We start from the raw sequence: 14,418 nt of genomic DNA, 5'->3' as shown, positions 1-14,418 counted from the left end.
ATATTCGAGACCTTCACTTCAATTTGCGATGTTGGTTTATTTTACGTAAGAAATACGTTTTCGATTTTCCGATGTAATAAGATCTTGAAACACGATGAATATACTTAGAGTTACAGTTGGTTTTATATCCGTCCATGCATACATAGAACCTTTTGTTAGATTAGTTTGGAGAATAGGAACACCAAGTTAACCACCTGTATGGGTATTACAAGCATGTCATTGTGGCGCCAATGGCGTGACATGACTTGTGGCGGTGTGATTAGTTCATGACGTCTCCTTCCGATTTATGTACGCTATGATGAGAGTTGGCTATGGTGTGATGGGTTATCAAGAGTCGTATGGGTTGGCTCTAGGATTTTTGGATATCTAGTTAGGGGAAATATCGGGCTTTCTGAATAGAGGACCACTTGCCTTTGAGGACTTATATTCATTTGAAGTTAATTTTAGTTTTGAACTAAAATAATATTTTGGAAGTTAATGTTTACTCGAGATTTAACTTTTATTGCTGCAACTTTAAGTCAAACTTTTGTTGGAACTAAGTGGCTTGATTTAATTTCAGACATTTTAATGATTCATTATGTTATTTTGAAATTCTGTTTCTGCTGCGTATTTGGGGTGTTTCAGATACAGACGTCAATAATTAACAAATAATTTAATGATTTATTTAAAAATGAAATAATTTTTTTTTTTTTTTGATGATTAGTCAAATTATGGAAAGCATAGAAAGTAGTAATTCGACATATAAAGAAAAATGTGGTTTATGAACCTCTTAACACTTGGCTCCATACCTTTGTCCATTCGCTCGCCTGGTTACTCCTTCCAACGACGCGTTTCCTTCGTCTTCGTCTTCTTCCTCTTCCCCACTTCAGGTGCTATCAATCACACCTCTCTCTTTCTTCCCGCAACATCACTCATGCAAGAATCTCGAATCTTACTCCGTCATATCCTCAAATTATCACATCGATCTCTGCGAACATTATTATGAAGAAAACCCAATTCCAGGGTGGGATCTGTTGCCTCTAGCTTTGTAAACTCTCCTATATTTATAATTCTCAATTCAGAAGTATAATTCAATTCGATTGATTTGATTTGAAAGCCAGAGAACAGTTGGTCTGTACCTTTATAATATACGTGAAAAAGGGTTGTTTCTTTCTTGTTTTTTTTTTTCTTTTGTGGTTTACTAGGGTTAAGTTGATCGTCGTTGGTCTTCAATTTGAGATCTGGATGATAGAGTTTGAATTCAGGGGTTGATAAAGAAATTGATTGACGAAAGATGGATATGGATTATAATGGCGAGGCGGGTTGTCTTGACCCTGAATTGTTACAGCTGAATGAAGTGTCTCCCTTGGCTATTAAATCAAATCCTTATGTTGCTGAGAAACTGTTCGAGCAATGGCTTTCGCTTCCTGAAACCACTCCTTTGGTGAGTACTATAATTCATATTTCTTTTTACAAGAATCGCGTTTGTTTTATACTGTTTTCATTGTATTTCTATATTATCAGTTATTGGTGGTTAGGCTGGTTTCTGTCAGACGTAGCTTGGTTAAGGTGGCAATATGGCAGTTAATAAATGGTGAAATTGATGCTCTTCGTCAGTTCATGGTTTATCTCGCTTAAATTAGGGTTTGGCATCGACGGTTTACCACTTTACCTTAATGAAAAACTTGGTAGGAGAAGTAACTACCAACTATCACATTGATAATGCTGCCTTGGCTCTATATGCTACTTACTGAAGCTTTTTCCTTTAATATGTCAATGACGCATTGGTGTTTCACTTGATTTTCTTGGGTGACAGCAGATAGATCCTTTTTTCAAAACTACATACAGACAGTCTAGAACAAATATGCTATCTGAGTGAGGATTCCAGTGGGGAAAGGCTTCTAATGTATCATTCTCAATTGATTTGTATAAAGAGAGTCATAGAGTATACCTTCTGAAGAAGAAAAAAAGGAGAAAAACTTACCAAAATTTCATCACAAATGGGTTGGTCATTGATCTTAATTTTGTGGGGTTTTGTGGTCACGTTGACCGGTCCAGTCCTGTTCTATCCAGTTAAGTCATGACTCATGTCCATTCCTTTCATGCTCGGTCCTGTTCTATCCGGTCTGCACACCAAACCCTACCTTAGGTAACACATGAATTTAGGGCTGCAAACTAGTCGAGTCTTTAGTGTAATTCGAACTTGACCGACTCAAGACTCTATTGAATTCGAATTTGAGGACAATACAAGCTTAAAACATACGGATGAGTTGAGTTTGAGATTATGAGAACTCAACTTGAATTCTTATCAAGCTTTTTGGACCCTGTGTATGTGTTGATATGTATATATTTATGGTCAAGTTTTTGTCGAGCTTGTTTTATCGAGCACAACACATTTATAATTGATATTGTTGAGCTATTTTAATTCTTGAATTGGACTTGCTTTATCTTTTGATGGGTATATTTGAGCTATTCGCGCTTTTATACCAACCTCAAATCTTTCCCGAGCCAAACTCGACCCTGCATCAAGAGAACTCGTTGGGGTGTTGAATTGTGTTAGAGTTTAGTCTAACACTGTCGAGTCAAGTTCGAGGACTCTCAAGCTCAAACTCAGCCAAGCTCCGTTTGTAGCCCTATAGATGATTACTTTAGTGGGAACCCCTTTGGAGGAAGTCATTTGCATCAATTACAGTTACGACATTCATTTTACATTTTGCATTATATTAAAACATGTTATGTTGTTTAAATTTCACATGAATAGCAAAAGATTTAGGATTGTGTCCTGCCATTGATTGTGTTTTTCCTCTCTTACGGGCACCAACATTTCATGCATTGTTTGTCTAAGCCGGTAGTCTAGGTGTCAACGAGAAACTTTTCTGCCACTTCTTATGTGTAAGGTTAATAGTATATTACCAATATTATGAATTTTGTGTTTATTTACTTATATAGTTGATAAGTATATCAATGTTTACATATAAGTAGGCATCAACAGTTTTAGTGTCCATAGCTTGAATCCCGTGTATGCACAAACCAATGATCAATACATATGTTATTCATAGGATGTAGAGTAATTCTTTTTGGGTTTTATTATTTGTATGCCAGAACCATCTAAGTGATATTATGATATTATCTGGAATGTCTATGTGCTGCTTTCTTTGTTGTATGCCGACCACTTTCATTAGTTTTAGTTTGTTCAGTACATGGGAAAACTGTTCATGGTATTTCCTCTCTGGTTATAGGTAAAATCTTTGCTTAACAATGCTAAGGCGGGTGTTCCATTGAATGTGTCTGGATCAATTTCCAGCCCAAAGGCCACTTCTGGAAACTCGATACCTTCCATGTTTCCTGGTGGCAGTACACCTCCACTTTCACCTCGGAGCTCTTCTGGTTCTCCTCGTATTATGAAACAGAGAGCAGGCCCATCGGTCTTAGGTTCTCCTTTGAAGTTAGTGAGCGAGCCAGCAAAAGAGTTGATACCTCAGGTATGACAGAAAAAGCAACCTAATCTAAATTCTTATTTGTTTGTATGTACCATGATTCAATCTGCTAATTGATTGCGTTACTGGTCTATTGTGTATATCTTGTTTCTTAATGCTCTATTTTTGACCAAAGTACATGCAATGGTTGCAGTTCTACTTTCAGAATGGTCGTCCACCCCCAAATGAACTTAAAGAACGATGTTTGTTTCGAAGTAACCAATTTTTCTATGGTCATATGGAAGGATTACAACTGCATGGTGAGGTGTTTCCCTTATAGTAATTATTCATATTATACCATGAACTATCAGTTTATACCATCAACTGAAAATCTAGGGTATGTATGTTGATAGTTTATTGTGCTAATTTTGAATTGAATGAATAGAATTCAAACCAGTTACGAAGGAAATTTGCAAGCTGCCATCATTTTTCTCCACCGCTCTTTTTAAAAAGATTGACGTTAATGGCACTGGCGTTGTGACCAGGTATATTCTTATTTAAGCTTTTATGAGTAGTTGATCTGAATTTCTCGAAAATCCATCTTAATAGGTTGTAATGATTGGTAATGCGTAGTGGTCATTTTAAAATAAATAATAAATATGATAGATATTTGCATCTTTTACTACTTTGTTTGTGATACACTATGAGATGTATGTTGTTCCACATTGTCCCTTGCTAATCTGTACCTAATGAAACTGATGACCCCAAATCTAAAAGGGAGATTCAGATGCAGGACTAAGATTTGTAATTCTTTCTGTGGGAGATTTGTTCTGCTTTTGTTGCTTAACAGGTTTCTATATCTAGTTGTTAAAAGCGTGCCTGAGGCGTGCCTAGGCTCATAAGGCTCAAGTCTTGGGCTTTTTTCAAGTCGAGGCTTGGCATATTCACGAGGCTCAATAAGCACTGCTCCTTGGCTTAGGCGCCTTGTGGGCCTAGGTGCGCCTCATAAAGAGTTGTTAAATACCTAGTCAAACCCTAAAGATTAAATAAGTTTTCTCATCTTCTCATCTCCTAGACTTCTTAAGAGAAGTGTTATTAAATAGATGTCATAAGTGAAACTCTAATATTAAGTACCCAGTCCTTAGAACTTCAAGCCTCCTTCTCTATAAATACCCAGACCTTAAAACTTCTCTTGAGAGGTTCAGGCCTAAAATCCTTCTGCCTCTATCTAAGTACTGTTGGTTGCTGCATTGGAGGTTGTACTTATTGCATATTTGAGTTGTGTGTAACTGTGTGAGGCGCCTCGCATTCCTGAGGCCCGCGCCTCACGCCTAAGCCTTGGGCCTAGGCCCTGGGACCCCTTTGCACCTAAGGCACCTTGAGCCTTTAACAACTTTTCCTCTAAGTTTAGTTGATACATTAATGAATTTTGCAAGGATTTTAGTCGATGAAGGAGTACAATGTTTGTATTTGATTAACAAATAGTGATTATGTTTACTTTGTTCCACCTGTGGTGATCGTTTACAGCTTATGTGGACAATTCATCTTGTAATTGGTGTCATACCTTGTGCAATAGATCTGATTCCCCTTCAGACGCTGGCGCATACTGGTCATAATAATATAATTGGTTTTGCTAGGTTGCTTTTGAAAATTCACACTTATATCATCCAATAGCAAAAGGAGATTTTGTTGGGGCATTTTTTATCAAATATTTCTTGTATGATCTTATGGTTATGAGCGATATTGTGACGACTAATTTTTATTTCCCAAAATTGGTTGTAAACATGCCTGCAGGGATGCATTTGTTGACTACTGGGTCCACAGCAACATGCTGACGAAAGATATAGCAACACAGATATTTGCAATATTGAAGCAGCCTGATTTGAGATATCTAACTCATGTATTCCTCCTTACTCAAACATCGTCATTGTCACTGGCCTTATTTGGATGCTGGAAATTCAATTTTTGCAACTTCAAAAATCTTGTGCTTACAGAAAATTTTGTTTCATAAAGGAACATAACATGACCTTCCTTCCAAAATTAACGTTACAATTTGAATTTCAAATCTGAATTCATCATTCTTGTTTTTTTCTTTGAAGTACCAAAACCTTTGGTTTTGATTACAAGTCTTCCATGATTTTATCATGGTACTGTTGTTTCCTCTGAATGTATTGCAAATTTGGTTCCAAAAACAAGTTGTTTCATCATGAAAGTCGTCCTTAATTTTGGAATGAAGGTATCAATAATATAAGATTTACCATGCAATATGATTTTTCTTGTATATCTGTACCTGGTAGTAGTATTTCTTTGTGCCGTCTCTTTGATATGGGGGTTGAACTACTTTGCAATAGGAGGACTTCAAACCCATACTTCGTGAACTTTTGACAACTCATCCAGGTCTGGAGTTCCTACAAAGCACACCCGAATTTCAGGAGAGATATGGTATGTTCCTATTTATTTACTATTATTTATCAGCAAAGCAGGGAGAGAATGATAATATTTTTATTAGTTGTTCTATAATCTGTCATTGTTCTGTTTGAAACTATTGATTAGTTTTTATATACATGACCACATGCTCTTTATGATCCATATTAAGTTCCAAGCTTTAAAAAGTGGGCTGATTAATGGCATTAAATCCTCTAGAAAACTGGGAATTATTGCACGTAATTTATGTGAGGAAGTACTTATAGGATGGATTTGCCTGGAGTCTGCAAGGAACCAAGTAATTCTATACTCTTGACTATACTTGGCCTGCGGTAATGCAATTTTTTAGAAACTATTGACCGGAGAGATATGTTAAGATTTAGATATATAAAGTACAGTTTCTGGCAATCAGATATTGGAGTTTTTTGGGGCATGGTGGTTGTCATTCAGAGAGATGGAAAGCTTTTATTTTTCGGCTGCTTACTTGCTTATTCTTTGTTTGGCATAGGGGTATTAGTCTTGTGTGTAGCTCTCCATGCTGGTGGTATCAATCAGAATGCCTTATCTGTTTTCCTAGGAAAACAGTGTCACAGGATCCTAAAAAACTGCAAAAAAATTCTTTGTGCTACCTAGGACATGGTTACCCAAGCCTTCGCAAAAGAAGTGAGATATAGTAATATAAACTTTTTTCAATAAGCAATACTATTTGATGCATGGTGCTAAATCAATTTCGATCCTAAAGATGTCCGCGAGGTCGAAGTATAAATTTCTCTCCTAGACATTTAAAAAAAAATTAATCTGAATTAGGCTAATGCTGCTATCCAACCTTGATGGAATTGGCATTCATTGGCCAATCCTAAATGCCCTTGGGGGCTGTTTGTTTAGAGCTTAATGGACGTAATGATATGGATAACTCATTCGTTAAGCCATATATGGTTGCTTGTTTGTGGCTTAATGATTAAGCCATCTACACATTTGGCTTAACTGGGATATATATAGCCCTTTCCCCCTTGCTTAATGCATCAAGCCATGTTCTTCCGACTCTACGCGCAGCCCTTTCTTTATGTGTGTGGATGCTATATGAGGTTTTTTTTATAAAAAAAATTAGATCTAACATACTTTGATGGTTAAAATTTTTGTAGTAATATTTTGTTAATGTATTATTAATTTTTTAAGATACTCTTAACTAATGATTAAATAATTTATTAAACTGAATTTTGTATTGATGTCCGCAAAAGACTACAATTCAATTTTGTACTCAACAGTGTTATTTCCCACTCTATCCTTTAAATATTATTTTGATGTTTTTTTGTGACATCTAAATAAATATTGTTTGATTTTGTATTAATGATAATTGAAGTTATTAATGATGTTGCGATAATATCATTTAATATGTATTATTAGGTTAGATCTACAATCGATACAGCTTTAGTTTTTGTTATGAATAATCCATGTATTCCGGTATACAATGGTTTTAATTATAATTTAAGTTATTAATGAACTTCCATCATTATGTTAGATTAAGTAGTTTTTATTTAAAAAATTTATAAATTGATAGTTTTATTATTCATAACTTTTGAATATATTTTTTTTAAAAATTAAACAATCATTTTCATCCAACACTTAATCTAGACGAAAGGTAAACAGTAATTTTTGTCATTCAGACTATTTACTCAGTACACAAAATATCTTAATTCATACAAAGCTTAATAGAAAATAAAGCAAACAACCCCTTAGCTGCAAAACAAATATTTTGAAACTCTTTGAGATTTGGCTAATAGGATGTCTGTTGACTAACAATTTACACCTATGATGCAAGGAACGGGTGTGGGGATATGAGTTCATGATACATGAATACCTGGACTATAATACATACATACAAGTCTAAAACCAAACAAATATAAGAACTTTCTTTTATCAATCACATATTAAATAACATAGAATAAATTTGGTGATACAATCAAAGCTCCACCACCTTCAAAGTGTTGGTATGAGGATCTGCCAAGGGAAGAACCAACATTACTAGCTAGGTTCAGATTTTCGAATTTTGAAATCCTAAAATGTATAATTTCGGTTATACTTCTTTTTAGGGTTCCATCTAAGCTATAGAAAGAGGACCTAAAATGCCTCGGGACGATTGCACGTTACATCAAGCAAGTCGAGAGGCTTTGTTTGATTAAACTTCGGGTTTGTGGATGAAATCCCCTGATGTGCAATGCAAGCTTCACTCCGAACTGAAAAAGAGCTATGGTTCATAGTATGCTGTGCAATGTCCACCATTTTCATAAACCAGAAAACTACAAGAACAATAATTATAACAAACCACTTTCAGTTAAACATCTTTGATGTTGGCAATATAAGGTTAGATGACCATTACTTACTAACTAGTTTGTGATAAAGCCTTCTTGATGCTGATGATCTACCCTTTCAATTTCATTTCGCTGTCATGCTAATTAAAAATCTTCTTTGAGAAATATATCTTATTTGATTAACTTTCTTAGCTGAATGAAACTGGATTTGATCGTCTGGTGGCCATACTCCCAGATGCAATGTGTGGATTATTAAACATGCTACTTCATAAGATATTTCAATATTTTGATTTTGTTTATTGTTCAATATCACTGTAGATTTTACCTGCTGGTGTGGAGTTTGCAATCAATGTTTTGTTGTCTTCATGTACATGGGGGGCTTGGGTAGCTCCAGATTTGGATGTCATTGGTTTTTGCACTGTAAAAATGTTGATTGCTCTTTTCTCTATGCACATCAAAACATCTATAATGTTGCCTGCATTAATTCTTTGACATGTTGCTCTTTTTTTCAAACTGACATGAAAAAGTATATTGCATTAAGGATTAACATATATGTTATTTCAATGGCCAGCTGAAACGGTAATATACAGAATATTTTACTACGTGAATAGAGCGGGTAATGGTCGTCTAACCCTCAGGGAGCTGAAACGTGGAAATCTAATCGCTGCAATGCTGCATGCAGATGAAGAAGAGGACATAAACAAAGTTTTGAGGTAATAGATTTTACAATGAAGGTTGGTGAAATAGCAAATGAGATTGTTATGAGTCGCTGCTAACCATATGTTGGGTACAGGTTACATGTTTTTCCCACTAAATAGGCCTGCTACTTCACTGAGCTCATAAAACAATAGTATATCATGTAAATAGTTTATAATACCTTTTACTGTATAGAAATGGATGATATCAGTTTGACCAATTGGATGCTTTACAAGGTTATTTGACCATTACTAAGCCAAACGATCACAATATACCCACTCGGTACAGGGTCTGTAGGGTGGGATCTATGCATACCTGTCCTCTATCCCAAAGGATAGAGTGGACCCATGAAGACCTCCGGCTTGTGCAAAAGTCTGAGCAAACAGGAAAGAAGAACCAAGAGCAGTAAATACCAGCAGCAATAAAAAGAAAAGAAACAAAAGAAATAGGCACAATGAAACAATAAAAACCAAGGAAAAACACACATTATTTTTTAAAAGGCGATGATGGTGGGTACATAACAAACTGTAAGTATTATATAATACATTGTTTCTGGACATGAAGTATATGGCGTTCAAACATTACAGAAACGTTGGTTAGAGTAAAAAGTATATGTTGTATCTTCATGTTGTTTTTCAAATGAGTGCTTACTATACCAAGAATTTCTTTCTTTGAACTTATAAAGGTATGCATTTCACTATGTTCTAAAGGACATTAATTATGATATTTTTTCTTTGCATTTCCTATTATGTTTTTGTTAACATTCGGGTAGCTTTTCTTACACTAGCATTTTTCTTGGTGATTTCTGTCATAGAAGATCATTGATTAATGACATCTATTAGCTTCACTTGGGCCATGGTTATTCACTAGCCACCAAGTTGGTTACCATCCGCTTTGCCCCTGTATACCTGCTGCTCATAGTTAATTGTATTGTCTTCAGCATGGATTAAGTCCTTTTTAAATATAATCATGTATGCTTAGACTCGGAGTAGAATAGCTTAACCCTTATAAATACTCGAGCCTTTTAACATGTATGAAATGCCATTAGCTAATATAAAAGATAAGGTCGTTGAACTTAAGAAACATTTTTTTTCCCTCATGGTAACTCTTATGATAAGTTATAGAACTGTGTATTAATATCATTTTTGTCCACAGATATTTCTCTTACGAGCACTTCTATGTCATATATTGCAAGTTCTGGGAGTTGGACACGGATCATGATTTTTTAATTGATAAAGAGAACCTCATAAGATATGGCAACCATGCATTGACCTACAGGATTGTTGACAGAATATTTTCCCAGGTATGTTAATAGCTGCCTTTAGTCTAGGCAAGGCCACCTGCTCTGAAAAAATAATATATATTGTTTTGCAACATGTATTTAATCATTTTCCCCCTTTTGCCTCCTATTTAAACTTGAAACATCAGGTTCCAAGAAAGTTCACCAGTAAGGTTGAAGGGAAAATGGGATATGAAGATTTTGTCTATTTCATTTTGTCTGAAGAGGATAAATCATCTGAGCCAAGTCTTGAGTACTGGTATGACTTTTTTCCTTCTGTTTTCACTTCCTATGCCCTTGATGCATCGGGTTTATCATGGTTTTAAGTTATACAATTGCATATATAAGTTTTCAATCGCCAAAGCTTGCTTGGAATTTGCAAATAGGCATTGGTAGTTGTGATTAGTGCTTTGAAATGAATGAGCAGTTTGTATAACTACAAAATATGAAGATAAAACGGGAAATTAGTAGATGAAATGATAGATAACCATGTAAGACATCACATGGACATGTACAATGTCAAGATATAAGCACTCTAGTTAGGCATCTCAACAGTATTAGGACACAGTTACTGCTTGGGAAGGACTACTACAGTTCATTGTCCCATCCTTTTCTCAAGATCTGTAATGTAGTGAACCTTCCTCTATGTTAGGCGTTGTATTATTTACTTTCAGTGGAGCACCCATCCTTCTATTTACTTTCCTACTATTCTATAACCTATTATCAAACTGCCCAAATCCATCCAAGTGGCCTTTGTTTTGGACAATGCACCAAGAGGAACCTACAAATGAACCAGATGATATTTTTTCTTTTACGAGCACAATCTGGAAATTTCCTGCAAAAGACTAGTGAGTCAATCTTATTGACATTTCCTACTTCTCTTTTGCAAGTTAAAGTTCATGCAAGTAGCTACTTTGGATTTTGCTTCTTTTCGCCTTTGCTTCTCCCACCTTTTTCAACTTGATATATTTGTAGACGAGAGAGTATGGTTGATGACTTGATGTTATACAATGGTGAAAACTGGGTGGTCTGGGGTACTATGATTGTTTGGCACCCCATTTGACTAACTGACGAATTTGGTTGGTCTTTTGAGAATTTCAGAACCCTGATAGTCAAGGTTACTGGCCTATGAAGTTGATAAGCTTTGCTTCAATATCTAACCTTGTTTTGTCTTCAATTTTATATTATATTTCTTACGTTTTTCTAGTCAATAATTTTGTAGGTTTGTGTCTTCAGCTTCTCTTTACATACATTATTTTGTACCGGTGACATAAGAAACAACCAATTACTTTTCAGGTTCAAGTGCATAGACTTGGATGGAAATGGGGTGCTGACCAGGAATGAGATGCAATTCTTCTATGAGGAACAGTTGCATCGCATGGAATGCATGGCTCAAGAGCCTGTTCTTTTTGAGGACATATTATGTCAGATAGTTGACATGATTGGACCAAAGGTACTTGGTTACTTTATATTATCACTGTATCATTTGAATCTAAGCTTTTGATCTTTTTTATTCATTACAGGTTTTTAATCTCTTTACGCGTGGTTAAATTAATAATATATATAGATTGTTGCCTTTGGATGTATGTACATCAAACTTTCTATTTTGATATTTGTTCAAAGATATGATGTGTGGGGCATCTTCTGCAAAGTTGGCTGCAAGCAGAGTCATCTGCATCAGCCTGATAAAATAGCTTGGGAATCCTATATGGTTCTCTTCTTTAACCCCGGGAAAACTATTTACTTTTTGCAGTTTTGACATATTATCCTATGACTGCAAGATTGTTACGAGTTCTTTAAATTTCCGAGAACTTTCATATTCACATTGAACTTTATCACAGATACTACAAACTGCAAAGATCTGGTTTCACAAAGACGACAAAATTCATATCAATAGTAAAGTTAAAAGTACTGAATGTGAGTTCATACGTCAAAGTGTGCCTCTTTGGAATCAAAGAGGGAGAGATATGAACAGACATTTATTTAATTCATGCTTGTGTACCCTTGAGGCAGTTGACATGGTGAATATTCATGTTTTTACAGACACTCATAATTTGTGTTATGATCCTAAATAATGCTTTTGAATAAGCATGAGTAATCAAATGAAATAAAGCACTGCATACAATATCAAAACTGTTTCTCAATTAAAATGCAAATGTTGAGCTTTCTCAAAAAGTTAGTCATAAGCATTTGAAGTATGATTATGTTTGTGCATATGTTCCCAAGCAATATGATACAACTGGTATAGAAAATTAGCATTCAATTATGATTTGTGTTTTAACTCTTTGAGTTGCAGGACGAGGGATATGTTACTCTTCGTGACTTGAAAGGAAACAAACTTTCTGGCAGTGCTTTCAATATCCTTTTCAATCTCAACAAATTCATGGCCTATGAAAGTCGTGACCCCTTCCTCATTCGTCAGGTATCTTAGCCATCTTTGTTACAATCAGCAATTGTTGGGTCATACTGCAGACAATGCAGCTCCAATTCTGCTAAACCAAACTTTCAGTAAAACAAAACACTAAAACAGCATGTCATTGTGAACAGGAACGTGAGAATCCGACATTGACAGAATGGGATCGGTTTGCGCATCGGGAATATATTAGGCTTTCAATGGAGGAAGATGCTGAAGATGCCTCTAATGGTAGTGCAGATGTATGGGATGAATCTCTTGAAGCCCCCTTCTAAGTTCTAGTTGGGAGGATACTAATTGAGGTATTTTTGGAATTATACATTCTAAATGCTATGCATGAGTATTTGAACTTGATAGGTACAAGTAATGTATGAAATTGCTTTTTCAACCACAAAATTAGGAGCTATAAGCTCAATATAACGTGGTATAAACAACTGCATATCTCCTTCACGAATTTTCTTGTGAACAATTTGATCACTATTGTTTTTAATCCCCTAAACTAAAAAATTAAGTGTAAATACATATGAACATGAACAGTTTTTTGGTATTTAATAGATAATTATTGTTGCTTTCGGCTTTGGTGATTTCAAACAATTGTTCTATTTTTTTCATTTAGTGAGATAGTTTCAAGTTCTGTCTCTCTCTACTTGAGGAATAATTTCTGCTTTGTGCTTTTCCAAAGACAAATTATCAAGTTCTATTACTCGCGCCTCATGAAAATGATAAGTTTTGACTTTCCATGCAGTTTAGTAGAAGTGTTTGATCTTTAGTGAAATAAACAAAATACCTTTAGTAATGACAAAAGGGGTGTTTGGATGCGTTTTGTGATTGAATAATTAAAATAAGATGATCAGTTTTAATAAACTAGATGCAGAAGATAGTATTTCAACATGCTTGGAAAAAGCCTGTGTCTCTTCTGCGTACATCTAAACCCCTACCTCTGGATTGGTTTGGTTTAACATGTTAATCCTGTACTTGTCATTATAGTTCTTTGTTATTGCTGCCATTTACAATGATTGCAGCTTCGAACATTCCATATCTACTTCTACTCAAGAACTTATTTCGTTACTTTTTATCATTCTTAAAATCACCTTATCTTTTGCTGCAGACGAGTTCAAACATTCTTTAATTTAAGCGGGATTGCCCAACAAGAAGGCTGCAAAGCTTTTCGATCAGTCACCAAGTATGATGAAGCTGAAAGGATTAATCTCCACAAGATACATCCAGCAAATCAAAAAGGGGTTTCCAGTTTCCAAATTGCACGTCAGCAGAAGGGTCTTGGCTAGAAGATGAAGTCATTCTCAGGTGATTTAATTGGAGACATTTCAGTGTTCTGGAAACATATTGCTTTTTAGCATTTTCCCTTTAGAAACTGCTTTCTCTTCCATCTCCCAAAAGGGTGTTATGTTCATAACATCTTTAAAATGTGCATTAACATTTCCTTAATGGCATAGGCTGCTCAGGTTCTACTTCAACTTCATATCTTTGATGTAGTTTTAATTTTCAATTCCTACTGGACATATTTGTTTCAATGTCAATTGAGATTTCTGTATGTAATGTCTTCATTAATGGACATAGAGATAGAATGGCACTAGTTTCGTATTTTTGGCAGGATTTCTTATTTTAAGTCGACGATGTGGCTTTCCCTTCAACTAAGGATGACTTGCAAACAGTAGATTTGTTGTGTTTCTTTTTAACGAAATCAATGTTTTGATCGTTCAGATATATTTCATTCGTTATATTCAGTCGTGGGCGCATCTTATTATATCTATTTCTTTTATAAATGTGGGTGCTTGGGTTAGCGTGCGTACATTACAGCTAATTCCGTGAGGTTCTGAAGTTAATGGTTAGACAAACCCTCTCCGGTGATTGGGACTTGCGAAAAAAGATAGTTTTAATGCA

The 14,418-nt window shown here is 35.2% G+C and overlaps 1 protein-coding gene across 5 annotated transcripts; it reads left to right on the top strand.

Moving 5' to 3' along the window:
- The first annotated feature begins 822 nt into the window (after window positions 1-822).
- Window positions 823-14,241, top strand: LOC112509935 (probable serine/threonine protein phosphatase 2A regulatory subunit B''delta). Of its 5 annotated transcripts, none has more exons than XM_025115177.1 (14): window positions 823-1,003; window positions 1,245-1,423; window positions 3,219-3,461; window positions 3,610-3,715; window positions 3,841-3,940; window positions 5,190-5,295; window positions 5,747-5,837; window positions 8,700-8,841; window positions 9,980-10,127; window positions 10,253-10,362; window positions 11,400-11,556; window positions 12,400-12,525; window positions 12,651-12,818; window positions 13,625-13,716. In XM_025115177.1, the coding sequence occupies exons 2-13, from the start codon at window positions 1,274-1,276 to the stop codon at window positions 12,789-12,791; spliced, it is 1,620 nt and encodes a 539-aa protein (XP_024970945.1). In that variant the 5' UTR covers window positions 823-1,003; window positions 1,245-1,273; the 3' UTR covers window positions 12,792-12,818; window positions 13,625-13,716. The 5 variants fall into 5 exon arrangements, with proteins under 5 accessions (XP_024970945.1, XP_024970928.1, XP_024970937.1 ...); XM_025115160.1 differs by having other exon boundaries at window positions 1,185-1,423; XM_025115169.1 differs by having other exon boundaries at window positions 823-1,027; window positions 1,185-1,423.
- Window positions 14,242-14,418: the final 177 nt, after the last annotated feature.

The sequence above is a fragment of the Cynara cardunculus genome (assembly GCF_001531365.2).
Source record: "Cynara cardunculus var. scolymus isolate 2C chromosome LG 1, CcrdV1, whole genome shotgun sequence".
Taxonomy (NCBI): Eukaryota; Viridiplantae; Streptophyta; class Magnoliopsida; order Asterales; family Asteraceae; genus Cynara; species Cynara cardunculus.
Note: the sequence above shows the minus strand (reverse complement) of the source record. Positions and strands in the feature narration are given on the sequence as shown.